Below are 27,735 nucleotides of genomic sequence, written 5' to 3'. Positions count from 1 at the left end.
CATCCATCTTACCACGGGGTGAATTTCCAGCTGAGCTGCAGGGGAATTTGCTGAGCTGTGTCTGTTTTAGCTAATGAGTGTGAGTGAGTTCTTTTATTGCCCCTCCCCAATATTCTAGTGAGAGAAAACCTTTCTGATTCTGATGAGCTCAAAGTCAGTATTTTCTGTCATCCCTTCAGTGTCAGTCCAGTGAGCCTGAGGCATCCAGTGGAGTGCTGCAATAATGCAGAGTGTTGATTATAAGTGACAATTAACTGGAATTGCTTTGTTTTAAATACCAACTTGCATTATTGCTGTGAAGTAGCCAACTAACAGAGCAGATAAAGCTAACAATTATAACATGGAAAATGTTTTGACAAGTATAGTTTGAGTATTTGTAAAATTCTCATAGTTCAATAATAAAAAATAGTTTAAAAGCAGTAAATCTTCTTTAATAATTACAAGCCTAATTTCAGTTGTGCAGAATTGGAAAACAAATCAGGATGTGTGTACCTTGCTGAGCTGCAGGAGGATTAAGTTCCCTGCTGAATACAGGGAAAAATTATATTTTTAGTACTTTGTTAAAATGAAAATGATGAAAGTAGAAAATGCTGCTGTCCTTGTGTGGGCAGTGTCACTTTCTGCACACACATGCACATACACAAATTAGCCTTTCCTTTAAATTAATTGAAGTTGACATGCAAACCACAACAGAAAGTACTCTAGTTGGGGGTGAAATTACCAAAGTCTGTCGATATTTTTTTTTTTGCTTGGTTTGAACAGCTGATTGTACTTGATATAATTTTCAACCCCTTTATAGAATCCATACAATAGAGGAGCTGCTGTGGTTGAAGGAACCTTTTTCATTTTCTGGCAGCCATTACACGCTGCCAGTACAAAAACAGCTTTTCCTTAACAGTCCTTTTCCAGGCTCAAAAATGGATTTCCCCCCCAGCCACTGCCATTCCATTATCACCTCAGGAAATGCATAGATATAACTGATGATCCCTCTAAAACATCCTGCAGTGTTCCACTCCTCCCATCTTTCATTTTTCTTCTCGCTTCAGTCATTATATGTAACATTGCTGATGTATATTTTATAGGGTGACCCTGACGCTGTCGCTTTGAGGATGTGCAGAGATAATAAGATTGTGCATGTAATGAAAGGCAGATAAATAGAAGAATGTTTACGGGATGGAGAGTGATGGTTTTAACTGCTTTATGGCTTGCTTCTCTTCATATACACAGCCACATAAACCACCACCGAAACCTTTGCTTTAAATAGTGAAAATGTGATGTATTATAGGCATGGAGAAAAGGGATCAGTGTGATGTAGCCAGTAGCAGTGAAATGGTTCTCTCATCCCACAACTGAGAAACTTTACTTATTGAGCTAGTACAAAAAGAAAGTGCAGTTAAAGGGGTGATGTATCAGTGCTTGGGACCTTCATTGAGAAAATCCTATTTCTTAGATTGTGCTGCTAAATTTTCAGTGTAAATGGAATCGATGGAAAAACATACAGGAAGGACAAATGACCTCATCCCATGCAGGCTACAGTGAGCTCTGCTCGGGAAGCTTTTCTGAATACTTTGTGTTTAATTTATCTGGGTGTTTATCCCACGCTCCTTTTTGTCCTGATGTGTGAGCTTCAGTATTGAGAACTTCTGGTTAACAAGAGGCTGGCAGTGAAAGATGTTGTGTGGAACAGCTGCAAGCCCCAGGACTTTGATGTGGGTTGTAAAATGGAATGAAAGGATTGCTGGCTCCAGAAAACAGGAACTTCTCCCATCTTTGCAGAACCATTTCATCTCTGTTCTTCAGAACTACATTGTGCTTAATTCACCTGGGCCATGTGCATTTTGTTAGGGCTAGTGCTTTGGGCATCAGGATGTAAGTGAAAAGGGAAAAAAGCTGAATATTTGCATTTGCCAGAGAGAAGAAATGGGTTGGAAGGAGCCTGCAGTATGTGCCAGTCTGTGCCTCAGTGGGGAGAGAGATGCCCAAGCTCCACAGGGGATAAATTACCTTCTGCAGGCTCTGTCTCTATGGAGCACTTAGTGCTCTGTGTTGGGGGAAACATCCCAGCAGTGCTGAGAAACTGGGCTCTGCTGGGCTGGGAGACCCCCCTGTGGTGCAGACTGAGCAGAGGCTGGTCGAGGTGTGTGGGGAGATGAGGAGGGGGGAAAGAAAATGTTAAATATTTGAGTTAAAAGTGGCCAAGCAAATCAGGATTTCTAACCTCGGAAATTTGGTAATATAAGTTGGCATGGGGAGCTGTGTAGAAAACAAATCCTTGACAAACGTGTATAAAGCAAGCAGGTTCTTAACTCTTTAACTGTTTTGATAACCTCTTAATTGCTGAAGTGCTGAAGAGCCCTGTGGGGTGTACCTGGTGGTTACACAGTCCCAGAGAACTACTAGTGACACTATTAAAGATAGGCTGTAATAATTAATAATGGATGCAGCCAACAGGCTGTGAGTTCCTATGGGGATTAGGAACTCTGTTGATTAACAAAGAGGAGTCTCCTGAGGAAGAAGCCTTAATTACAAAAGCTTTTCTTTTCATTCTGGCAGGATGTACAGCTGGAGAGAGGGTCAGCAGCTTTTAACTGGGGCTGAGGCTTAAAATTATGCCCTAGCTGGTGATGTGTTTGTTTCTGCAGGACTGTTAAAGCTGGTGCTTAAATCCCTAAAAATGAAAAATAAAAAAAGGATTGTTTGGATGGAACAGAAAGCAAGGATATGTTCCATGATACCCTAATTATCTTCCTACCAGTCTATTCAACCTTAATTACAAACACTGGAAAACGTTAGAAAATGAGCTACATTAAATTTGAGAGTTAGATGTGGTACAGAGACATGTTATTGGTGGGGTTTTTTTCAGGCTGTGGACATGCTTAGATTTCTCTGGGGTTTGCTGAAACCGTAAAATCAAGTGGTAGGAGTAAAACAAGAATATCCAATTGAAAGAAAAACAAAAAAAGCAGCTTGTATTGAGGGCAAAAGGAAAGCTGAGCTGTTGAGGAACAGCCTTGGTGCTGTGCCTAGTAAGGATGGATGAGCCTGTTCAGTAAGCCTGGGTTTGATTTCTGAAAGAATTTTAGAGCCTGTCACTGGTGGACCTGTTCACATAGTTTGAGGTTAATCACTACAGCTGTACTTCTCACACGGGATTGATCTTGGCCAATTTATAAATCTTCTGTCCCTTTGTTTCAATACCCTATAAAACTTTAAAAGGATGTGCTGAGGCTGGAGTTGTAAATACTTCATTGACTTTGTCATCAAAAGGAAGATGCTCTACAATGGTTGAGGGTTACTGTGTTGCTGCAGATAAATGTTTGGTTCAAATGAGAGGTTATTTACAACCTCTGGTGTCTATTTGTTTCTTATTTTCTCCCCACTTTGCAGTCCCTGTTCACTGCCTCTTTTCTAATAGTGATTCTGTGACTGTCTCTTGCCACTTGCAGTTCCCATGCATAAATTTGTTCTAAGAGTTGAGTTCAGTTTGCACTCAGTCATTATGGTTTTTTTGTTTTGTTTTTTTTGGGGGGGTGTTTAATTAGCTGTGAATGAGGGCAAAGATTCTCTCTTGGGAGAGTTATAGAAGCGATCTGTGTCTTTAGGTAACATGAAAAATGGAATTGTTTTAGTCTCTTGGCTACTTCAGAGACTTTGGAGTGAAATCTTCAGGTTTCAAAATTGTTGCAGCACTGTCAGGGATCACCCTGTTCCCTTATGACCTGTTGTATCACAGGCCTGTGTCAGCTGTTGAAACAAAAGCATAATTTGTGGGAGATACAGGCTTGCTCTTCTTCTAGTCACTGCTCATTTAGCAGAGACAATTACAAAGCTCTATCTTATTGCAGTCTTTTTCAACAACAAAATTAAACCCAGGAAATACAGCTGGAGTCTCAACTGGATTCCTAAGAAATTCTGTGACTGTTCCTGTATTGGGTGGTGAAGTGACAGCATAACAACCCAAGGAGTTAGCCTGGGTTTCTTCTTTACCCACTTAGACCTCCTTTTATCTTCTATCCTCTCTTCATTCCCATTTGGCCATCTTGTTTTGCAAGGAGTTTCAAATAAAAAATGAAACCTTGTTTGCTGAACAAGGAAGCAGAGTATTGGGACAGCCAGTCTTCTCCCAAAATTGTAGGTATAGTTTTTAGCAGAGACCAGGGAGAGAAGGCTGTGTTGCCATCCAAAAGATAATAAATGGCTAGAGGAACTGCTAGATAAAGCACCTATACCTTGAAAATATGCTGGAGAACTGAGACCTGCAGGATACTCCCCAGAGAGGATCCCACAATTTTTAATGTTGTGGGGGTTTTTGTAGTGTTAGTAAAATACTGCTTGGTTTTAACAAGCCTCTCTTAAAATTTCAGTAATGTTTCAGATTATGCAGTGTTCCTGTGCACCCAAGGTGGACATTAATCAGTGCTTCTAAGCAAGCTGCTGAGACTTACTGCTTAATTAGAACATGTGTAAACCTATTTGTCAGAGCTGGCAGAGGCGGGCAGACCGAGCTTGAAAAGGTAAAACTGTCTGGGTGAGGCTCCTGTGAGCTGCATGTAACTGGTTTTTATTTTCTCTGCTGCCTGTTTTCAGTACTTCAAACTTGTTTAGCCCAAGACAAGAGATCCAGATTTTCTTCCAGGATATCGGTTGATGACAAGAGCCCTGCAGTGCTCTTCCCTCATTGTCCTGTTTATCCCCTGATGTGCTGGGCAGAGCTGTTCAGGTCAGAGGATTTGTGTTCTGGCCTGTCTGCAGATATTTCTGCTTCTTGTATGATGGTGGAGGGACCAATACCTTCAATTTAGTCTCCCAGACTTGCAGTTTCTGGCAGTATGGACTTAAACTGGATTCAGATTGCATATCAGGAAGAAGTTCTTTACCATGAGGGTGGTGAAGCACTGGCACAGGTAGCTCAGAGAGGTGGTGGAGGCCCCATCCCTGGAAACATTCAAGGTCAGGCTTGACCAGGCTCTGAGCAGCCTGATCAAGTTTAAAAGGTCCCTGTGCACTGCACAGGGAGGGCTGGTCTAGATGATTTTTAAAGGTCCCTTCCAACCCCATACATTCTGTGATTCTGTGAATATTCTGGCTGGTTCTGTGGAGTTCCAGGAAGCACTGTGGAGATGAAAGGCAGGAATACACTGGTCTGTGCCAAAGGTATGAACTATAAAGCTCCCACTGTGCAACACTGTGCAGGTAGAGTCCATTTTCCTGAGTTGCCCCTTGGCATTGCAGGCATTTGAGCAGATACTGTAACCAAGGCTGTTAAAGCCAGGGGATTCAGAGGAGGAGGGAGGCACAGGAGACAGTGGTTTTACCACAGGACTTCAGTAATAGGGAGCATTAGCTAAATTGAGTTGACTTAATAAAATCTTGAGGCATTCCAGAAAGATTGTGAATTCATTAAGACCCCAGCTGGACAATCTGTTCCCCTCTGGTCTGCCACGACTGGTTTATAGCCATTGAAGAGAGTTGTCATTTACCTTTTCTGTGTAATTACTGTAAAGCTGTTCCCCTCCTCCACATTTTTTTTTTTTCCCTGGCAGAGCTGGGCTCTGGGGAAATTAAACAGCAATTATTATGTGTGCTCACTCTGTTACACCATAACAGATACTTGAAGGTAAGCTGATGTGTTTGTGTGATTGGCTTCCACAGGAGCAGCCTCTGCTGCAGCAGGGCTGTCAAAACCTCTCAAATCCAGAACTGCATCCACAGAGTTAATCCTGTGTTTACCCAAGGCAAGACTAAACACAAACATGGGGCACAGCTTGCATTGTGTACTTTACATTTGAAAACTACTGATAAGAAGTGAGAAACCGGGGCATGCAGCACTTAGCTGGTGCTGGGTTGGCTTGTTAGTAAAAGCCTGTCCTGGTGATGTGGTTTGGAGAGCTTGATGGAGCTGCAAAAAAATATGGGTGGGAGCAGTGGTTGAAAAGGGTGAGAGAGGTAAGAGGAGGGTGTCACATGCCAAGGAATTAATCTCCTAATAAATGCAGGTGGCCTGTGCTGTGCAAGCTGGAGTGTGCTGGGCTGGGGAGGATCTGGGCTCTTGGGCACAGCTCAGCCTCCGGAGCTGAATTGTAGAGAAATTGTTGTAAATTCCAGCAGGAGTGGATCCAAACCATTTTCTTTCTCTTTAAAAATAATCCCTAGAACAGAGCTAGGAGGAGATGAAGCCACAACATGGGATGAAATGGCCTTAGCAGGAGAAGGCAAAAGATTGGAGCAGTCGTGAGGTTTGGATGCATTTCAAAATTGATGAAAGGTGAACCATGGTTTTTAGCGAGGAACACAGCCCCTGTGCCTTGTGGAACTTCAGTAATGGGAAAGTAGGTGTCCTTAAGAAAAGGTGGCATTAAAAGCTTGAACAGTGCTTCTCATTTTGCTCTATATGTATTTGATAAATTGCTTGAGACAGTTAATCAGCTGTTAACATAGAGAAATGGAGTTGGGTTTGCAGAAGAGAGGTGGGGTGTATGGAGTGTGAGGGAGGCTGTTACTGGGAACAAGTAAGATTGGGAGAGAAATTAATCTTCCCACACTGATGGGAAAAGCTGCTCCTTGGTAGAATTGATCTGGTGCAGGGAAGAGAAGAGGCTGATGGAAACACTTGGATGGTGCATGTGGCAAAGGAAGGACAGGAAAGTCTCCTCCTGACTTCAGACAGCCTGTGCTCCTCAGGCCGCTGACCTGGATCAGAGAGGGATGAGCAAGGTCAGGGTTTCAGGCAGCAGGTTCAGTCCTCCCTGGAGTTCACTTGTAAGCCTTGAGTTTCTTTTTCCCCCATCAGCCAGAGACCTCATCACAGGCAGAAATTGTTTTCAGTGGTTTCACCCCTTCCTTAAATTCTCTCTGAAGTTTGGGAATGAGGGAAGTGTCACTCTCGAGTTGAACAAGTATGATGATGGAAGGAGGGAGGGTTCAGTCCGCTTTACCTTGCGTGACTTTTGTGCGTGTGTCGCTAGCTGTACCCAGTTCCTGCCACAAAAAGACTTCCAAGGAGACATCCAGTACATTTGCAGGTTGTTAGGTTAGAGCTGTTCCCCTGGGCGCAGACCTGCTACCCAGAAAATCCGATCCAGAGCAGCTGCTCCCAGCCCTGCCCCAGTGAGCAGGCAGCAGAGCTCAGAGCGTCCCGCTCCTGGCAGGCACAGCGCAGGGATGTGGGATGTGTTTGTAGTGAGGGGAGATCGCCAGGAACAAAGTGATCATTACAGGCCATTCATGTCAGCAGCGTTTATGCTTCTCTGTTTGCTTGCAAGCAAAAACAGCAGCTAATTTGCAAGGCTGCCTTTTGTAAAGGGGCCTTTTGATCAATGCTTGCCGGTGTTAATGTTTCAGGAGGCTATTGATTTCTCCAACAGCTTTTGTTCCCTGAATTTATGTGCAGGGTTTCAGCAGGCACACCATGCATCTTGGATTAAAGTTCATTTGGTTTCACTTGCAGTGAAGCTGGAAGCTGTTGTTACTCCCTGTTTGTGGAACCAAAGCTGTCCTGACTTAGTCCTTTGTGCCCAACCTCTGCCACCCGTGCAGTCACCAGTGTGATGCTCCTGATCCTTCCAGGCTCCCTCCACTCCAGCATTTAATCCTTTAGGTAGACAATATAATATTGGATAGCCAGGCAGCTAATAAGATCTGGCATGGAATTATTTTCAGGGTAGTACATCTCTAACCTGTGTGTATCCATATAACATTAACACTCTCTGCCTGTGCTTCCTCTCTGACTTCTCTCTTTGTCAGAAAGTTGAGTCATTTACTGAGTCATGGAGCTGTGCAGCCTGATGATCAATTCAAAGTACAGAACATTTTTTAGTCTTTTAATTTATCAAGATTTCACAGGTGAGGTAAAACTCGTTTTTGAATAAACTTCTATTTCATCTTTATGTGCATGCAGTTGTGATTGCAGTTTTGGGAGAGTCTCAGGGGGAAGAAATTATTATCATGCAGTATTTTTTGAAAAAAATAAACACCATTTCTTTTTTTAAAGTTTGGTTTATGACGTGGTGTATGTAGAAGTTGTTAAGCTTTCCTTGGGACCTGATAGGACTGTGATGTGTAAACAGAGCTCAAATAGGTTCTCATTTCCTGTTTTATGATGGGAGGAAAACAGATTGGTTTGCACTCTTCTGTTGCCATATGTCAGAGGACACATTAATTCACTGACATAAAGACAGGGGATTTACTGACTTACTCCTTAGTGCTGACACCTCAGATTTGATATAAATGCATTTATAGGTAAAACGTGGCTGGTTTCATTTGCCAGAGACTTCCTACCTGTGAAAAGCATTGCATAAGCTTTTCTGCAGAGCTTTGTCTACCTCCTGGCACAGGTCAGAGCCTCAGTTTGACAAACAGTTGTGCCAGATGGACTTTGTGCCCGCTTGATGGATTCAAAGAAAAATGGTATTTCTAAAGCAAACAGGTACAGTTGAACACACAGCAGCAGGGCAGGGTGCTGAGTGTCAGAACTCCATGTTCCTCCCAGATCTGCCATGGTTTGAATGCTCATTGCCAGCCTGCACCCATTTTAGTTTTAAAATTCTCTTGAGGAAAGAGTAATACATTTATTTTTTTTTTAAATGTAGTGGGCTTTTTGTCCTTCTGAAGCAACAATTGTGTAGGTAAGGATTCATTTTTCCCACTTACTCCTGTCTCTTCCTCACCAAGAATTAGTCTGAATACAGTTTGGTGTGAATATTGTTCGTGTCTGTGGAGATCAGTAGCATCTATCCCAGGCTCCAGCAGTGCAGATTAAAAGTGCATCTATTCTATTGCCAGAAATCCAAGTTGTGGTTGTGGTTTCTGTTTGTTTTTTTTTCTGTTTCCCTGGTGTTTCTATTTTTAAATTAGGCATTGGTAAAATTCTTAAGTGTCTTAAATGCCAGCAGTTAATGTCTAGAACAACATCCTCCTTTTGTCTTCCAAGTGTTTCGGTGGTACAGATGTTAGTTCTGGCTGTAATTGCTTTTTTGAGGCACTTGGGAGAGTTTGGATTAAGGTTGTGTCTTTATTAGAGTTAAGGCAAGTGATCTGCCCTGAGAATAGGCTGCAGGATTTCCCCACGGAGGGAGCAAGGCTGAGAGGTTATTTGATCACATAAAATGCAGTTCAAAGCAGCCCTTTTTGTGGGCAATTCAGGTATGTTTGTTCTGATGTTGATTTTTCAAGGGGCTGGTTAGAACTTCTCTGTTTTTTCTCTTGCGACTTGAAAGAAACAACACCTTCTACCTCAGAGGCAGACAAGTTGCCAGGAAATGATGAGGTTTCAAAGTAAGAGAAAAGAGATTAAAACCACATGCTGTTCTCCAGCTCGGCATTGCATCCCCCACTTTGAATGGCAGCTGCTCCCCTTTTTGAATGTGCGCCAGGTTCATTATGCTGCAAAATTATCACTCGTTTCTCTAGGTGTGCTCTTTTTACTGCTTAATTAATTTAGATGCGGGCATATGTATTCAAATTAAAACAGTTTACTGTAGTTGGGTTGAGTTATGGCTATAGACTTCTTGTCGAACATAATTTTTACTTCCAGCTTCTTCAACAGGAATGTTTAAAAATAGCTGTGCTCAGAGCGTGGGTTGACAAAATGGCAGTATCTCTTATTCTTGCTGTAAACACCAGAGTATTCTTAGCAGTTATTTGTTCTGACAGCTCCCTGAAAGGTGGTACCTCTCTGGATGTGGTGCCTCCTGAGCTGTGCAGAGGTGTCCACAGGGTGCTTGCCAGCAAGGCAAGGGCACCCTCTTCCCAACTGCTGGGACCAGCAGCATCCAGGTGGAAAGCTGGGTGTGTACTACCCAGCCTCTTCTAGTGGAGGAGGAGTGAGAAGGAATTTATTTACTTCTGTTCCTCTGCTGCAAAAGTGAACAAAAAATAATGAGGTGGGTTTTTTCTTTTTCTGTCTCATGTGAAGAATCCTTTTGCCTGCCTGAAATACATCAGGAAGCTTCCTACAAAAATCCACGCTCATACAGAGAGCAAAAGGGAGGAGAAAAAGCTGACAAGACAGATTTGCATGCCCCTCTAACATACTCCTTCTGTGTTTGCAGGGAGAACTAATCACCTTCTATTACTATTGGAAGAAAACCCCTGAAGCAGCAAGTTCTCGAGCCCACCGCAGGCATCGCAGACAGGCTGTGTTTCGGAGGATTAAAACTCGAACTGCTTCCACTCCAGTCAACACTCCCTCCAGACCCCCCTCCAGTGAATTCTGTAAGTGGAAGCTAAAAGCAATGCATTTATCTTTGTTTAGATGCCAGGGAGCAACAGGAATGTAATGGTGCTGTACCTTTGAGTGAATGAAGCAAGGAGATGGAGTTGAGGCCGGTGCCCTCTCCTGTTCTCTGCCATTATGCTGGGATGTGGAAGGCAGCTCTGATCACCAGGTGCTTTGTGGAGTTCTTGAGCATAAAAGCATCGTGTGAAGGGGTAAACATTACCCTGCTACTGCGTTTCCCTCCTCTTTTCTTGGTTTTGTGTTGTATTTTTTCCAGGCTTATGACAGTAATGGGAATTAGGACATGCAAAAGGAAGGAAGCCCTTTGTCCCTTTGGAAGGACACCCCTTTGATCCTTACTGGGTGACCCACACCTTCTGCTGGATCCCAGACTGGGTGCTGCAGCCAGCACTGCTGGGTCTTAATGCATCTTGGAAGAACATTGGCCCTGACTGAAGCAGAACTGTCTAAACAGAATCATCACCCAAACCACTGAAATGTGCTGCATTGCAAAGGGTTATGATTAGCAATGTCCATATGGATGGATTACATTTTATCCTTATATAAAGGCTGATGTTACCCTGTGAGTTTTGAGTCATTCTATGGACTAAACCCAGCACATCTCACGTGCCTTCCAAAGAAAAGGGACTGTGTGGAAGGCAGAAATTGTCAGACTCTTATTAATATGGGGCAGAAAGGGCATGTGGTGAGTAGGCAGGGTGGAGATTTCTGAAGACAGTGCTAGTGAGATAGTGAGAAAGGGCTGTTAGCTTCTCCTGGCTGAAATGGATTTGCTGCTGATTTCTGTGTGCACAAGAATTGAGGTTCTTGACTCTACAGCTTGATCCAAGATACTCAACGCTTCAGAGCACGTGGCTGGAAGGACCCATCCATATGGATCTGGCTGCAGGATGAGAATAAAAATCAGTTTAGAAGAAGGGAGCAAGTTCTAGCCTGGTGTCAATTTTGCTTTCAGGGTTTAAACACCTGCAAGAATTAATGTAGAAATTATGGTAGTGCTGGCAGCTGCTGGTATTAAATGGGACCCTGTGTTAATTTGACAAGTAATAAGTTGATGATAAACACTGATGGCAAGTACTGTAGAATTCCTGCCTCTCTAACCTGCTTGAATTACAAAATATCTTCTTGGAACCTTGACAAAAGCAGCATTCTTGCATCAAGGACTTACCTTCTAATTAAAGATGTGGACAAAAGAAGCCACAGGGCTTTCTGCTTGTGACAAATTGTAGACCTGTTACGTTGTGAATTTATAGTGGTGGTGCAAGAAAAGTGCAGTGCTCTCAAGAAGAAAGGGTTTACTCCTGATATGTTTTAGAAGATGAAGTAAGATACGTTTTTTTGTGAGGTCTGCTGATGTTCAGTGGTTTAGATGTTGCATTTTAGCTCACAGCCTTGTAATGGGCTGCTCCAAAGAGAACTGACAGTTTTGTATATTCTCCTCTTTTTAAAAATATGACATTCTTGAAATGAGAGTTTGCCACAGGTTAAAACTCTGAAGGAGGTTGTGGTAAGGATTGGGAAGCTGGTAAGTGTTCTTGTAGTACCTTTCATAGAAAACAATCACCATGTGTTTTTCAAACGGATACAGTGTATGTAAACCTTGTCTTTCTACCCACAAAACAGATCTAGATCTTGGGGTAAATGTAGCCACTGTCTAAAGAAAATAACAGTAGTCCCCATCTGGTCTAGAAGATTAAATCTAGAAACAAAATAAACCCCAGAAATGCAAGCACAGTATCTGTCCATGGAATCTAGTAAAGTAGGGTTTAGATACAGAATATTTTATTTTAAATTTGACCAGGTTCTAGAGATAAACCTCCTTGCTTCTTGGAAATTGTGCTTTTGGAACACAGCCTCTCTAACTAAGCATGAACAGGATTTGAATGACAACTTAAGAGTTCTGTGAATTGTATCACTTGGAGCATTCCTGGAATCCAACTTCAGTCTGCAGACTGATGAGGTCTGGCCTTGCTTAGTTTGCAAAATGGAAATACCGGCCATCCAAGGCAAGGTGGTTGTAGGAAGTCATAATATTTGTGCAAGAATAATTATTATTAAGTTATTTTAGCCAAGTAGGAGGAAGCAAAAAATCCTGCTGAGTTTCTTTTCCATTATTCTCTTCTTCCCTTATTCTTTCCCTATGCAGTGGACTTGAGCTCAGCCAGTGAAGATGACTTTGACAGCGAGGACAGTGAACAGGAGCTGAAGGGCTACGCCTGTCGCCACTGCTTCACAACCAGTAGGCACTTGAGTCACTGCTGAGTTTCTCTCCTTTCTGCCACTGCCTATTTCATGTGGCTTCATTCAAGCAGGAGCAGTTTGTGTGCATGTCCAGCTGTGCAAAAAGATGTGGGGCTGAATCAGCTAAACTATGCAGCGTTCCTGGCAGCGCTGATTGTGCTCTGTCATCACAGATCAATATTGCAGGGACAAAGGAGACTCCTGGGAGGGGGACATTATACAGGAGAAAATCTGCAGAATCTGTGATCTATATAGTCAATTTGTGAGCAAATCAGTATTGGACTGTGACTGTCAGACACAAAACTTAATGCTGCACCAAATGTCTTCTGTAGCAGACCCCTTCCTGGAGGCTGTCTGATATTCAGGCACATGCAGGGCATGGAAGGGGAAGGAAACAGGAAGGTCATAGCTCACTTCACTTAAAGAAACCACAGCTTTGGAGAATAAGAGCTGCCTGTTAGCTCCCAGGCAGAGCAGATAAGGCTTCTTTCTTTGTTTTCAAAGCTGTGGTTGCTTAAGTAAACCAACAGTTTGAATATTGAAGATTCGCACGGGAACACAGACTAAGCCTGGAGCTGGACAAAGTTTTCCAGAAATTTCTTCACCTTCATTGCCCGTAGAAAAGCAGCGACTTTTTCTAATTTCTATGTGCTTTTTTAATAATGCAGAGTGTTTGTGTTGGGCATCTGCTGTATATGCATTTCTAAGCTGTTGCTTTTCCTGCCCCAAGCCTCCAAGGACTGGCACCACGGCGGTCGAGAGAACATTTTGTTGTGCACTGATTGTCGCATTCACTTCAAGAAGTACGGGGAGCTGCCACCCATCGAGAAGCCTGTAGACCCTCCACCCTTTATGTTTAAACCTGTCAAAGAGGAAGATGATGGACTTAGTGGAAAGCATAGCATGAGGACAAGGCGGAGTCGAGGCTCGGTAGGTGTCCCACTCTTACATTGCAGCTTCTTCTGTGAAGAGGAAGTGTTGGCTGGAAAAAAGTGGTCAGACTTCTGAAATGACACTTTCTCCTCCTTGCCTGCCTGCCATGGGGTGTGCCTGCTGCTGCATTTGTGTTTGCAAGTGGGAGATTTGCTGAGGTTGAGGCTTTCCCTTGACAAAAGGAGATGAAATGTCTCTTTGGCAAGTTCTAGTCAAACTTGTTAGTTCCATGTTTTTAATGACTGGCAGTGAGCTGTCATCAGAAGGGGGCACTTGTCCAGGGTCATCACAGATGTTGTACTAGTAGCTGTCCTCCTTCCAGCTGGATCCCATCAGAGGGAAGCCCTTGGGCTTATTTTAGAGGAAGAATTTTTAAAAATGAAATGCTCTTCATGTAGTTTTCTCCTATCACTGGAGTTAAAATCTCTTCCCTGCAGAGAACTGTAATTTGCCCCTATGGGCAATATGCTCTGGCACAGAGTGTTTCCATAGGGTGACATGCCAGGACCCATACTGTGCCCAAGTCACAAAACTCTTTAACAGAGTTAATTTGTTGTTTGCTTTGGGTTTTGGCTGTTGCAGATACATTTATTTTTTTGCCTTGCCCTTCTCTCTCTTACCTTTCTGATCATAATTATATGACCATTTTTTTTCTAAATACCTTGTAAGGCTGCACTGTCAGGTTGGCTTCATTGTATGGTAGCCAGTCATCCAAAAAACTGCCAAACTGGGAGGAAAACAGCATTCATGATTGAACTGTACTGGGAGTCCTTATTGCAGAGCAGGACCACATTGAAACTGTGGTTTTAGAAACTGGTCTTGACTGCTAGAATGCAAACAAATAGCCTGTTTTCTTCAATGGAACACAGGGGTCCCCTCCTACCTCAGTCACTGGGTGTGTTTGCACCCTTAAAAATGTGCAGTCGTGTGTCTTGAGAAGAAAATAGAACATGCAAACAGCAGCATCTTTCTCTTGTGGCCATTTCTAGCAGGCACTACCGAATAAAATAATTAGCACTTACTGGTTTTGAGTAGACAAATTAAGGATTTGCCTCCTTTTACTTGATTTAAATCCAGTTGAACCTTCAAGTAACCATGGTAAATGCTTCTGGTTTTCAATTTTTCAAACTCTCCGTCCATGCCTCTACTGTAAGACAGAACGAAAGGGGCTGTACAGCTGCTTGACTTTGCTACCTTTTTATTTCTGTGAAACAAACAGATGTCTACACTACGTAGTGGTCGTAAAAAGCAGCCAGCCAGCCCTGATGGTAGAGCCTCCCCCATCAATGAAGACATTCGTTCCAGCGGCCGCAACTCGCCCAGCGCCGCCAGCACCTCCAGTAACGACAGCAAAGCGGAGTCGGTGAAGAAGTCCACCAAGGTAAAATGTTTCCCTTCTCTTTTTTTGGGTTAGGACTGGGCACCAGAGGCTTTTTCAGTCAGATCAATGAGATATGGATTCAAAGAGGCCGGGGAATCTCTCGGTGACCTAGAAATTCCTACTTGTTTGGATGAGCAAAGAAACGGAGCGGTGTGTCTGACTGACGCTTTGTTCCTGTGCATCAGGATGTGTCATGAAAACCATTGAAGTGTCCCCACGTAACCTTGCTGCTCTCTTGATAAATTAATCCTTCAATTTCAGATGCAAATGCATTAAGCTCACGGAAGTAATTCAGATCAGAAAATGCTGTCTTTGAGACAAGTAGATAGTTTGGGGGATTTTTTTGTTTTTAAGCAGTACTTAACCTTTGTTTACAAAGGAATATGAGTATGTAGTCATGAGGCTACTTCTGTTCCTGTTTTTCTGTATGTATATTTGCTTGGTTTTTCAGAGCAAGCTGACAGTTTAGTCTGTTTAAATGAGTACGTGCCTTTCCAAGAGAGCACTAAAGAAACAAAGCTAGATGAAGTGGGGAGGCTTGTGATGAGCAGTGTAAATAGAAAAGTAGCAAGTTAAAAATAAGTATGTTTTTGAAAAAAAAATACAAAAAAACCACCCCAAAACAAAAATCTTAAAACTGGAGTATGGAGCAAGTTTTCACATGAACTAAGCAAAATTTGAAGTTGGGTTAGGTAATGATGTGATGTATAAAGCTGTCCCAGGCCGTGAAATAAGGTAGGAATATTGTAATAGCTACTCACTGCTAGCCCTGTATTTGAGGGGATATTAAAGTATCCCTCTCAAAGTAATCAGGAGCAAAGCAAGACTTCCATGTAGTAGAAAGAGGCTTATCCTCTGCCTGTCTGCTGCAGAAATTGTTGCTCCTTCCTCTGTTAACAACTGGTGTTGGTCTCTGTTAGAGGACTGTACTGGGCCAGTTGACATGGTACCTTTTCTTGAGAGACTTGGATCCTGCCCAGCTGCAGACAACTGCTGTTGAAAAGATTCCTTCACTTTCAAAGCTGGAGACCACATCTGCACAAGGAGCAGCACTTTCCTTGATGTTCCTGTTTCTTACTATCTTGTGTCAGAGATGTATGTGGGGTTTGTGTGCAAACTGCCCCTTAGGTTTCTGTGTGCAGTGGTAAAACTACTGTCTGATTTGGGTTCTGTCTGAAGTTGGACCTCCAAGGGAGTGGCTGGAGCATTCTGTAGGTCTTCTGGGAGCTGCTCCTGGCAGATGGCAGAGCACAGCAGCAGCTCCAGAATGGATTCCCCTACAACCTGTAATTGGATGGCTGTTAAATACTCAAAATTCTGAGCAGTTCTTCTGCTCCATAGGAACCCTTCTCATCTGTTTGCGTTAAATATGATAGCACTGGCATATGCTTAATTTCTTGTGCATTTACATCACTGGTAACTGTTGCATTCTGCTGTGTTTGTGGCAGAAGATAAAAGAAGAGGTATCTTCTCCTCTCAAGAACTCCAAGAGGCAGAGGGAAAAGGCAGCATCGGACACAGAGGAACCCGACAGGTCCAATGCCAAAAAGTCCAAAACTCAAGTGAGTCCCTCAGAGGAATGTTTTCTCTTGGGAGGATGGTTTGAGAGTGGGAGGAGGTGAAAATGCAGTAACAAACCAAAAACATGAAATTGATTTAAGCCACAGCAAATTGAAACTTAATCTGTGGCTGGAAAGCAACTGATGTTACAGTGTGTTCCTTCTGCTGAAAAACAGTGGAATGATACAGGGCAGGTCCAGCAGTCTTTTTTTTGTTTGCTTTAATGTCAGTATCAGCCCTATAGGAGTATACTTGGAGAATTTTTCACCCCCAGCCTCCATTTTTTTTAACTGAAATGTGTTTTTCTGGAACAAGCTAGACCACCACCACTGTCCTCTTAATGGTATCAAAGCTCAATTGAAATGCTTTCAGGATGTCTTTTCAGCTCAGTGTAGCTGACCAGCTTGATTCTCTGTACATGATTTGGAAATGTTGGCACTGAACTTTTCACAGTACAGAATCACAGAAGGGTGGAGGTTGGAAGAGACCTGGGGGTCACCTAGTCCATCCCCTCTGCTCAAGCAAGGCAATCTAAAGCTGGCTGCCCGGGACATACCCAGGTGGTTTTAGAATATCTCCAAAGATGGAGAGTCCACAGCCTGTCTGGGCAGCCTGTTCCACTGCTTGGTCACCCTCATAATGAAAAAGTGTTGTGTTTAGGCAGAACCTCCTGCATTTCAGTTTGTGTCCATTGCCATTGGTCTCTCCTGAAACAAGCCTGGCTCCATCATCTTCGTGCCTGCACTTTGGATATTTGTGTTCCCTCTGCTGTTTTAAGTCCTTTGAGGTTCAAGGAGTGGTTCTTGCACTTGTGTTTCACACCACGTGTGACAGGTTGCATCCTGTGGCACGTTGGTAATGTTCTTTGTGCAGTTTTCTCGTGCAGGATGGTTATTCTTCCCTCTCTCCCTGCAGGAGATCAGCAGGCCTAACTCTCCCTCAGAGGGCGAGGGCGAGGGTGAGAGCTCCGACAGCCGCAGTGTCAATGATGAAGGGAGCAGTGATCCTAAGGACATTGACCAGGATAACCGGAGCACCTCACCCAGCATCCCTAGCCCTCAGGACAATGAGAGTGACTCAGATTCCTCTGCTCAACAGCAAGTGCTGCAGGCACAGCCCCAAGTCCTGCAGCCACAGGGAGGCTCTGGCCAGGCTGCTCCTCCCACACCGCCGGTGTCAGCCCAGTTACCAGCATCGCTGCCAGCAGTGTCCAGTGCTCCTTCAGCACCACCACAGGTCTCACCATCAGCATCCCAACCTTCCAGCCAGCCCCAGGCCCCCGCACCACCCCCTCCTCATTCCCACATCCAGCAGGCCCCTGCTTTGCACCTGCAGAGGCTGCCATCGCCCCACCCGCCCCTGCAGCCCCTGAACGTGCCGCAGAGCCAGCCCTCCCCGGCCTCCTCCCAGCCCCTCTCCCAGCCTCCCCTCCACAGCCAGGCCCAGCCTGCCCCTCACAGCCTGCAGGCTCAGCCCCTCCTGCCTCATCCTGTACCTTCCCAGCCGTTTTCCCTCCCCACTCAGTCATCTCAGTCTCAGGTTCCCCTTCAGACACAGGCACCCTCTCATTCTCACTCTGCTCTGCAGGTTCAGGGAACGCAGCCTGTCCTGCCCACCTCCACCTCGCTGCAGCAGGCCCAGCCTCCACGGGAGCAGCCCCTGCCCCCTGCCCCCATGGCAATGCCTCATATCAAACCTCCCCCTACTACCCCGATCCCTCAGCTCCCCACTGCTCCATCCCACAAGCATCCTCCTCATCTCTCCGGCCCTTCCCCGTTCTCAATGAACTCCAACTTGCCTCCACCACCTGCTTTAAAGCCTCTGAGCTCCCTCTCAACTCATCACCCTCCATCCGCACACCCTCCTCCTCTGCAGCTCATGCCTCAAAGCCAACCACTGCAGTCTTCACAAGCCCAGCCTCCAGTACTGACACAGAGTCAGAGCCTTCCCCCCCCTGCTAACCACCCCCCATCCGGACTCCATCAGGTATCCTCCCAGCCCCCCTTTTCGCAGCATCCGTTTGTCCCAGGAGGCCCACCTTCCATCACCCCTCCTTCCTGCCCCTCCACTTCCACGCCGCCCACTGTGCCTGGCATCCCACTTCAGACTTCCATCTCCACGTCAGCACCTTCTAGTGGGAATGTGCCAGTGGTGACAGCCTGCACGCTGCCACCTATTCAAATCAAAGAAGAAGTCCCAGATGAAGCTGAGGAACCAGAAAGCCCTCCCCCTCCACCCAGAAGTCCATCGCCAGAACCTACTGTGGTGGATACACCAAGTCATGCTAGTCAATCTGCCAGGTATGGAGGTCACCAGCAGTGCTTCCTTCATGTGCTCTGGTTTTCTGTGTAGCAGGGCTTTCCCAAAAGCTGACAAGGGAGCTCCTGTGGGAGCTGAGTGGATGTTCATCTTCTCAGCCTGTCTTTCTAGTATCATTTTGGTCTGTTTTTCTGGAAGTGTGCTGTTTCAACCAGCATATTCAGAGGGGGCATCACAGTTTGTGAGAGGGGTTTTATACTCATCTGTAAAGTAATACAGTACAATTAATTTTCTTATGGCTTTCAGGGAAGCTGGTAGTGTTATTGTAGTGTTTTGGGTTTTGGTTTTTTTTACTTACAGTTCTTAAATCCCAGACTCTTGCATCTTTCCTGGGCTAATCTCTTTCTGGTTTTTCTTTCAGGTTCTATAAGCACCTGGATCGTGGCTACAATTCATGCTCAAGAGCAGACTTGTACTTCATGCCTCTGGCAGGATCAAAACTGGCCAAGAAGAGAGAAGAGGCCATTGAAAAGGCCAAAAGAGAAGCAGAGCAGAAAGCCAGAGAGGAGAGGGAAAGAGAAAAGGAAAAGGAGAAGGAAAGAGAGAGGGAGCGTGAGCGTGAAAGAGAAGCAGAAAGAGCTGCGGTAGGTTTGGTTGTAGCTGAGGGCTGGTTAAGGGAGTTGGGGTGGTAGGATCTGACCTGGATGATGACTGCAGAGTGCCAACCCCCCAGAGCACTTCAATGCACGTGCAATCAGGTGTTTGTCAGGATGGGAGCCTGGCATAGTGAAAGGCAGCCAGCTGTGAGCACCTCCTGGCCTGCCTGGGACTTGCTTTGCTTTAAAGGAAATAGTTTCTGCTCCTGGTCTGTTCCTGAGGTACAGGAAGGCATTGCACCTGGGGGTGACTCAGCCAAGTATTTACATGCAGTAGAAAAGCACTCAGTGCAGGTACAGGGAGTGCCTTTGTGTACCTTCTACACCTCATGCAGGCACAAGAGTGCTGTCTGCTGGAAAAAGGGGATCTGCAAGCTTCTTGAACTTGAAGTAAGCTTAATTAAAGGCATGGAACCTTTTTTTTATGGGGAGACCCAAACTCCATGAGGATGCAAAGTCCTGATGTGAAAGGAATATGTTGCATTGCACAAAGTGAAGATGAGTTTCCTTGGGTTTAGTGAGTTTTAGGATACAAGTGAGTGTGGAAAGGAGAGGAAGAGCACACTGCAAACAGGACTGGTAGTGTGTGGTGCCATGAACCAACCAGCTGTTGCCCAGAGCTGTGACATGTACCAACTAGTCAGTTCTTTACTAACGGTAAAACACAGTAGCTTTGAGCCTGCCACTACAAAGTATTATCTTCTGGCCTACAAGATAGACTGAATCCAGTTCTTCCCCAAACCACATCAGAGCACACAACTGCAGGAGGTGTGAGACTCAACAAGCTGAACTTGCATCCTCTTTGAGCTTGTAGCACAGGATGGGAAGTTTGTGTTTGTTTTGTTTTTAAGCCAAATGTGTTGAACTAAATTTCTCTTCCCCCCTTCTGTGCAGCAGAAGGTATCCAGCTCCTCCCATGAAGGCCGTCTTGGAGAGTCTCAGCTCAGTGGGCCAGCACATATGAGACCTTCATTTGAACCTCCCCCAACCACCATCGCTGCTGTACCACCCTACATTGGCCCGGACACACCCGCTCTACGAACACTGAGTGAATATGCCCGTCCTCATGTCATGTCACCAACCAACCGTAATCATCCCTTCTTTGTCCCCCTGAACCCCACTGATCCACTTCTGGCCTACCACATGCCTGGCCTCTACAACGTGGATCCCACCATCCGGGAGCGGGAGCTGCGCGAGCGGGAAATCCGGGAGCGAGAAATCCGGGAAAGGGAGTTGAGAGAGAGGATGAAACCTGGCTTTGAGGTGAAGCCCCCAGAGCTAGATGCACTGCACCCAGCTACTAACCCCATGGAGCATTTTGCCAGGCACGGAGCACTGACTATTCCCCCAACAGCAGGACCTCACCCGTTTGCTTCCTTCCACCCGGGTTTGAACCCCCTTGAAAGAGAGAGACTTGCACTGGCAGGCCCGCAGCTACGGCCTGAAATGAGCTACCCTGACAGACTGGCAGCAGAGAGGATCCACGCGGAGCGGATGGCGTCGCTCACGAACGACCCCTTGGCACGGCTCCAGATGTTCAACGTCACCCCTCACCACCACCAACATTCACACATACACTCACATTTACACCTACACCAGCAGGATCCCTTACATCAAGGTGAGCTCGGGGAAACGGGCCAGGCAGTTCACCAGGGAATCTCTCTCTCCGGTTGGGCTGGTAGCAGCAGTTCAGCCAAAACAGGCAGTTGGTGACTCTAGAATTCAAGTAGCAAACCCCTGGTTTTCTTGTATGTGATGTGAATTCTGTGCTATGTGAAGTTGTGGTAACTGAAATGCAAGGAATGATTTTTTGGGAGGGTGGACCAGTAGCAGTGGTAAAGTAAGTGATGGTAACAGTCCAGCACTCCTCTTTGGGACTGCACACTGTCCCTGTGGAAGGTTTGCTGTTCTATTGGTTTTGTGGGGTTTTTTGAAGTACTGGAGTCCTGGAGCATCACCTTAAGTGGTGTCTGGGGTGCAGGTGGTCTCCACTGGGTGAAAAGAATTCATTAGGAGAGATGTCATGGAAGTGGTAACACTGCTGATGCTGATGGCTGCCATGTGATGAGTTACAGCTGGAAAGGAACTAAAGCTGGTGTTTCTATATATAGGAGCTGGAGGAAAAAAAGATTGAGATAAAGACTTCATATCTTTAGCCATTTGACATGCCAGCCATCTGGGTTCAGTTGAGCTGAAGTTCTCTGTCACAGTTCTCATGAGAGCCATGTAAATTTATGGGTTGGCTTCTTTTTAGCTACAGTGTATTCGTATGTGTGGACTTTTTTTCCCCAAAGTATTTAATAGTCTCAGGAGTGAATTGATGCTTTGCTCATTTCTAAATCAAGCTCATGGTTACTTGTCTAGAATTCTGGTGTCTGGAAGATGAGCCATTAAGCAGAATTTTCTGGTGGCAGACTGGAGAGAACATGGCAAGCAAGGCACCAGGTGCAGTAGCTGCTAAGTGGGAAAGAAAAAAGTCTTAAGTACTTAAAGTGCAGCTTCTAGTGCATTTGGCTACAAGTGCAGTGTTTGTGCAAGCAAATGTACCCCACTTGGCCTTGGAACAGTGTGCATCAAACCTAGAAGGGATGTCTGCTTTTTGGAATGTGGAAGGAATTTGCTGTTGCAGAAGCCAAATTGTATAGCAAGGAAATCAGCAGGGTCGTGTTGAGATAGTCCAGGTGGGAGATGATAGCACTAAATACCAGCTTTAGCTGACAGCTGTGGGCTTGGGTTGAGGCTGCACAAATTGTAGACTGGTTCAGTTTGAGGCAAACTTGCACACCCCCCTGAGAGCAGAGGAAATTTGTCATAGATCATTTCTATGCAGGGATTCTGTTGTCAGGTAAGTCTGGGTACTCCCCAGTTACTTGTTCTGACCAAAAACATGGTGAGTACATTCTCACTTTCAGTCAAGTCAGAGACTGCTGCAGACAAAGCCAAGGCAATTCAGTGTCAAGTCTCTCTTACCTGTATTGGAAAAGTAATTTGGCTTTAATCTTGGATGCCACACAGGTATGGTGACAACATCACTCTTTGCAAACAAACAAAGGTCTTTGCCAGCTTTTGGCCCAGCAAGTGGTCTTGGTAAAGGCAGAGGATGGTCAAGTGCTTTTGTACTAAATGTCACTAGTGATCTTCAATTTTATGTGTAGAGGGAAAGTTGAGGGTTTTTTTTTCCCCAACTGGTTAGTTAATTTCTTGTAGAAATTGAAAGCCCTGGGTTGTTGCTTTAACAAGACTGTTTGATAAGCAGATATCACTTGAAGATAGAGAAGTGGATTGCAATTTGGATGGACCTAAGTTTCTGCTAATTACATGCTGGTTAGGCCAGATGCTGATCCAGCTTAAGTCTTAACAGGGCTTTTGCTCTCCGAAGAGTTGAATGGTGCTTCCCAAAGGAGTTGATTTCTTTCTTTCTGTCCTTCTTTCAAAGGTTCAGCAGGACCTGTTCACCCACTGGTGGATCCTTTAGCAGCTGGACCCCATTTGGCACGTTTTCCATACCCACCTGGGACCATCCCCAACCCATTGCTAGGGCAGCCACCTCATGAGCATGAAATGCTCCGACATCCAGTCTTTGGTGAGAGCATTTTATGATCCTTCCACAAATGATGGCTCTTGATCTGAACTGTCCTCTTTTCTCTGGGTCTTAGCATTTCTTGGGAGGGAAGTTGGTTACAACCAAAGGCTGGTTGGTTTGTTTTAAAAAAAATGAAAGGCTTCATGGGGAGAACTCTCTGCAGACCTCATAGCAAACAAGTGTCTAAAAAGGGGCAACTGTCTTCTAGGTACTCCTTATCCACGAGATCTGCCTGGTGCCATTCCACCTCCAATGTCAGCAGCCCACCAACTGCAGGCCATGCATGCCCAGTCAGCAGAGCTACAAAGACTGGCAATGGAGCAGCAATGGTTGCATGGGCATCCTCACATGCATGGTGGTCATCTACCAAGTCAGGAAGATTATTACAGGTGAGAAATGCAATGAAGGCTTTCGGAGACTTGGGGTTGCTACAGCTTCCTTCATCTTTCTCCACATTCCACCTTTTTTCTTCTGAATCATTGCCTTTCTTACTGGGTGCTGAGTTACTGTCCTGATACAGTTACAAAAGATGGTGGAGCTGTATGAAGACCTAATTTGGGCATGGGTGATAGGGCAGATTGGAAGCCAGGTCCAAATTATTGCCACGGGATGTAGACTAGTTCAGCCTCACATGGCAGAACTACCTCTGGTGGGGGTTTTCATTGTGATGCTAAGATTGCTGCTTCCACATCTCTCCCTCTTCCCTGAGAACAGTCGAGGCAGGTGGGTCAGAGCTTTATGAGTGACAAAAGGAAAGAAATTCAATAAATCTTAAAAAAAAATGACTCAGGACAGTAGGAAGTAGAAATGTGTGACTACTACAGATCCTGCAATTACCAGCTGGCAAATCATGCAAGTTGTTTCTCCCCAGAATGCTGTGTGGTGTTGATAGGAGAGTGGTTCCCTTCTTGGCCTGCCCTATGTGACACCACCTTACTTGCTGTTTGGCAGTGACCACTGACAATATGTCAGCGAAGAAGAAAAAGCCACCAGCACCTCGCAAGGGTCATTCCCCATGTCCTGGGTGCCCAGGCTGCATAGGAAGCAGCTTATTAAACACCCGCCTCGTGCTGCTTTGCTTGGATGTTGCAGTCCTTGCTTCTTCTGTCCAAAATTGCCTGCTGGCCTTGAGCCAAGGGGCAGCCAGTCTGCCTGAAGCCAGCTGTCAAATCCACAACTGCAGATAAAGCTAAAGCTTGAGGAGCTGGCACTGGTGATCTTGCTCACGTGTAAGGAGCCCTTCAGGAGCACAGGGGTGTTATTGCTGCTGTTACAACAGCTCTGGTTTTCTTGTGCTGAGAGCTCACAAGTCCTCTTGCAACCTCTGCTCCCTTCAGGGCACCCAGGTGAGGTTAGCAGGACGGGTCAAGTCAAGCTGTCTCTGAAGTGTCATGACACCTCCTTCTTTCTGTTAAAATGAGTTTTCTTTCTCTTGCAGTCGACTGAAGAAAGAAGGCGACAAACAGTTGTAATAAATTATTTATTTGTAATGCTGGCTATGGAAACCCCAGTCCTTGGGAAGGAGTGGAACATTTTTACATACAATAAGAGCTACAAAAGGAAAAGAATATCTTATAAAGATTTCTTTATATATTTAAAACAGAAACAACCACCCAACAAGTAGAGACTTATCAGCATAGTGTTCATTTGTAGAGAAGATTTCTCAAGACTGGTGTGGGTCTCCCTGCATGACAACGTATTCAGAAGCCTATTGAAAATAACAGGACTGTGTGGAATATTCAGAGAACTTCCTGCAATCTTGGTTTTTTTTCTTCTTACTAGTTTGTTTTGAGTAGGTGCTAGAATCAGGTTCACAACACAAGTCACTGTGCGTGAAGAGACACTCAATGCATCTATAGCTATTTAAAAAAAAACAAGGATTGCAAGTAGGTGACATAACAAGCTCTGAATCCAAGTGCTATAATAATAAAAATCTACTTTTATTTTAATACATTGTAGGAAATCTTCATAATTTTAAAGAGAGCTCAGTTCTGCAGCATGGCTTTTTAAGTCTGTAAATAACTTTTTTTGGGTAGAGGGAAGAAACAAAACAAAACTCCAGAAACGTTTATCTTGATTTTCAGTAACATCACAAATTGTGAATTCCTACCTGGTATTGACAGAATACAGAGTTGATTTTTTAATAAAATATATATATATAATTATCCCTTTAATTAAAGGGAATGATGGGTATCAATAATTTCAAATGGGTAAAAGCTTGACATTTGGTTTGATATCAACAAAATAAGCATTAAAGGGAGCTGCAGGGATAATGTTGCAAATGACTGTTTCTGTTCTTGATTTTTTGGTTTGTTTGGTTTTCTTTGTTGTTCATGTTACATCTCTCTGTTCTGCAGATGATTTCTGTTGAGTTGGGTTTCTCAGCAGTACAGGTGTCCCTTGGAACTAGCTTACCCTTTTGATGCCTACTTCAAGGGTTAATTTTCAGTGTGGCCATAATAAACTTCTTTCCTGTTACCTTTTGGAACTTTTAATCTTTAACTACATTGGTTTTAGACTTTAGGCAAAGGTTCAAAGAAATAATCTGTTCTAAAAATCTCTTTTTAAAAATGTTCCATGGCTCAAGCTAGTACAGCCAGAATTTTGTATGCATGTGCATATTTTTGGAGGACGTGCTCTTTCTGGCCTCTTATCTTTGATATGCTCTTAAGAAAAGTGAATAGGCAACTCAGTGTTCTTAAAGTTGTTTTGCAAAGACCAGTCTGTTTTTCTCTCTGACTCTTTTACTTTTGGTTTTATAAGGAAAATATTTTTTAATTGCCACCAGTGTTCTGTATCTCAGGAACTTACTGTTTTGGGATTAACAGGATATATAGGGACAGTAACATTTACTGACTCACAACAGGTCCATGCAGGAAAAACTCCTGTTGGCTAGTTCCCATGTGGATGGTAAAAGGAGAGGAATACACAGAAGGCCAGTGGACATTATTCTGGAGACAGCTCTGCTTCCTGTCTAGGCAGAATTTTTGTTTTTCACTGTTTTGCCATGGGTTTTGTTTGCCAGAGCAGAGGGTGATGCAACCAATGGACATCTGAATCTGCTGGCTGTTTTTTCCTGCTGGTGCATAACTTCTCCCCACTCTCAACTCACAAGTGCTCTCTCTCTGCTGTTGTAGACTGTTCAGTGTGATGGTTGTGTCACAGGACTGTACTGAGCCATGTCTGATAAACTTGTAGTTAATCATACCTTCAGGTGGAAGGCCCGGCCTGCCCCGCGCTTCTTCCGCCTCGTGGGTCTCAAAACCAGTGCCGAAAGATTATCATCACACAATGAGTAACATCAATTTACCAATTAAAAATACGTATTGGGGCATTCTAGGCCCACTTAAGAGTGTATCAGGAAGAGAGGAGGGCTATTTCAGGTGATGTTGATCTTTTTTTCTGTCCTTCATTCCAGATCTCTCGGTGCTAAAGAGCTGCGGTAGCGTTTAATCAGTTCCATCTGCTATTTTTGCACTCTGGGAAGGTGTTAGGAGGAACAGCTAGTGTTTCTGAGATTTGGAAAACATCAAGTCAATCTAGAATCGAGGATGGTAAAGTCTTCTTCAGTCAATGCCTTCAGTTGCTGTCTGCAGTGATCAGGTGAAATTATTTTCTTCTGAGTACTGAGTTTTACTACTGGTACCAGTGGAGTAGCTAGTAAGATCAGTCTGCTCAGCAGAGAGAGTGCCTCAGTTTTCTTACAAGGTCTCATTAGGCACATTTCACTTAACCCCCTCTCCCCCCCGTTTTTACCTTGTGGGATTTGGGGGAGTTCAGCCACTTCAACCATTTCTTCTGATCCTTCTCTTTTGCTATTATTTCTAGTTACAGTTCTTAAAAAAACCCACGAACTAATTGCCTCCCATGGTCTTCTCTCTGTATTTTGTTTTTCAGCTGAAGTTTGCAGTCTATTCAAAAGCTATTCACTGATCTCTTTTTCTTTTTTTTCCTTGGAAGAGCATTCTGGTAATATGTGGTAGTTTTTTTGTTCACATCATTCAGCAAATAAGCACTGAAATTCTTCCATTTTAGACCAATGATTAACTACAACTTTACATGCAGTGGTTTCTGAAGCCATCTTGGTGTTCGATGCCCTGTCAAAATAACCCAGACCTTTTCGTTTTCATTAAGAAATCTCTCTTTATTTTTCCTCTGTTTTGAAAGTTTACTTTTTAGGTTTGCTTTAATGTTTCTGAAACGTCTCTCTTGTTCTATGTCGTCATGGTTGAGCTTGTTTCACTGCACCGTTAAAGCAGAGTGTACATTCTGACTGCTACATTTATATATATCTTGAAGCTTAATGTATATATGAGTAGTTTGCCATGGGATAACACAGTGTAAACAGAGTAGAAACCCAGAAATCGTGACTTCTGTGTTCTCTCCATTTGAGTATTTTGTAATTTTTTTGAAATATTTGTGGACATAAATAAAACCAAGCTACACTACAGCAGCCAGGTTTTGCCTGCAAGCGAAATGTGTCTGTTGATTGTTGTTAGTGGGAACAGAATTATTGGCTGGGATATAATCTGGGATGCCAGCAGAGCTGTCTTGTCTGTTTCAAAGCTGTCTTGTCTTTCTTTTTTCTTTCTTTGAGGTAATTTCATTTTTAATATACAGTACACAAAACACCATCATCATGTCCAGTTTCAGAGGATATTCTGCCTGCCCAAGGCACATTTAGGATCATAATGCTTAACTTTGGCATGGTTTTCTGTAAGTTAAGCAGTCAAATCCATAAGGAATATGTCAGGATGTTTTGGCTGTCATGACTTCAGGGGCTTTCTGTGTACAGTGGTAATATATTGTAGCCACTCATCTGCCTGAGCACAAACAAGCAGTTAAAATGGTGTGTGCAGAAGCTTGCATTGTGTCAGCCAAAGCA

At 44.3% G+C, this 27,735-nt stretch overlaps 1 protein-coding gene across 6 annotated transcripts in view; it reads left to right on the top strand.

Moving 5' to 3' along the window:
- RERE (arginine-glutamic acid dipeptide repeats) overlaps nt 1-27,321 on the top strand; it is a 216,681-nt gene extending 189,360 nt beyond the window's left edge. For 4 of the 6 annotated variants that reach the window (XM_051637082.1, XM_051637083.1, XM_051637086.1 and 1 more), the window contains 11 exons: nt 10,050-10,212; nt 12,384-12,476; nt 13,209-13,408; nt 14,631-14,792; nt 16,241-16,354; nt 17,268-18,652; nt 19,033-19,255; nt 20,162-20,885; nt 22,704-22,850; nt 23,059-23,239; nt 24,289-27,321. In XM_051637082.1, coding sequence (XP_051493042.1) covers nt 10,050-10,212; nt 12,384-12,476; nt 13,209-13,408; nt 14,631-14,792; nt 16,241-16,354; nt 17,268-18,652; nt 19,033-19,255; nt 20,162-20,885; nt 22,704-22,850; nt 23,059-23,239; nt 24,289-24,322 — 3,426 coding nt within the window. In that variant the 3' untranslated portion in view covers nt 24,323-27,321. The remainder of the gene's footprint in view (nt 1-10,049; nt 10,213-12,383; nt 12,477-13,208; nt 13,409-14,630; nt 14,793-16,240; nt 16,355-17,267; nt 18,653-19,032; nt 19,256-20,161; nt 20,886-22,703; nt 22,851-23,058; nt 23,240-24,288) is intronic. The other 2 variants (XM_051637085.1, XM_051637084.1) reach the window with 2 other exon arrangements.
- Nucleotides 27,322-27,735: the final 414 nt, after the last annotated feature.

The sequence above is a fragment of the Apus apus genome, chromosome 20 (genome assembly GCF_020740795.1).
Source record: "Apus apus isolate bApuApu2 chromosome 20, bApuApu2.pri.cur, whole genome shotgun sequence".
In the NCBI taxonomy this organism is placed as follows: Eukaryota; Metazoa; Chordata; class Aves; order Apodiformes; family Apodidae; genus Apus; species Apus apus.
The sequence above is the reverse complement of the archived record's forward strand: the minus strand, read 5'-3'. Positions and strand labels throughout refer to the sequence as shown.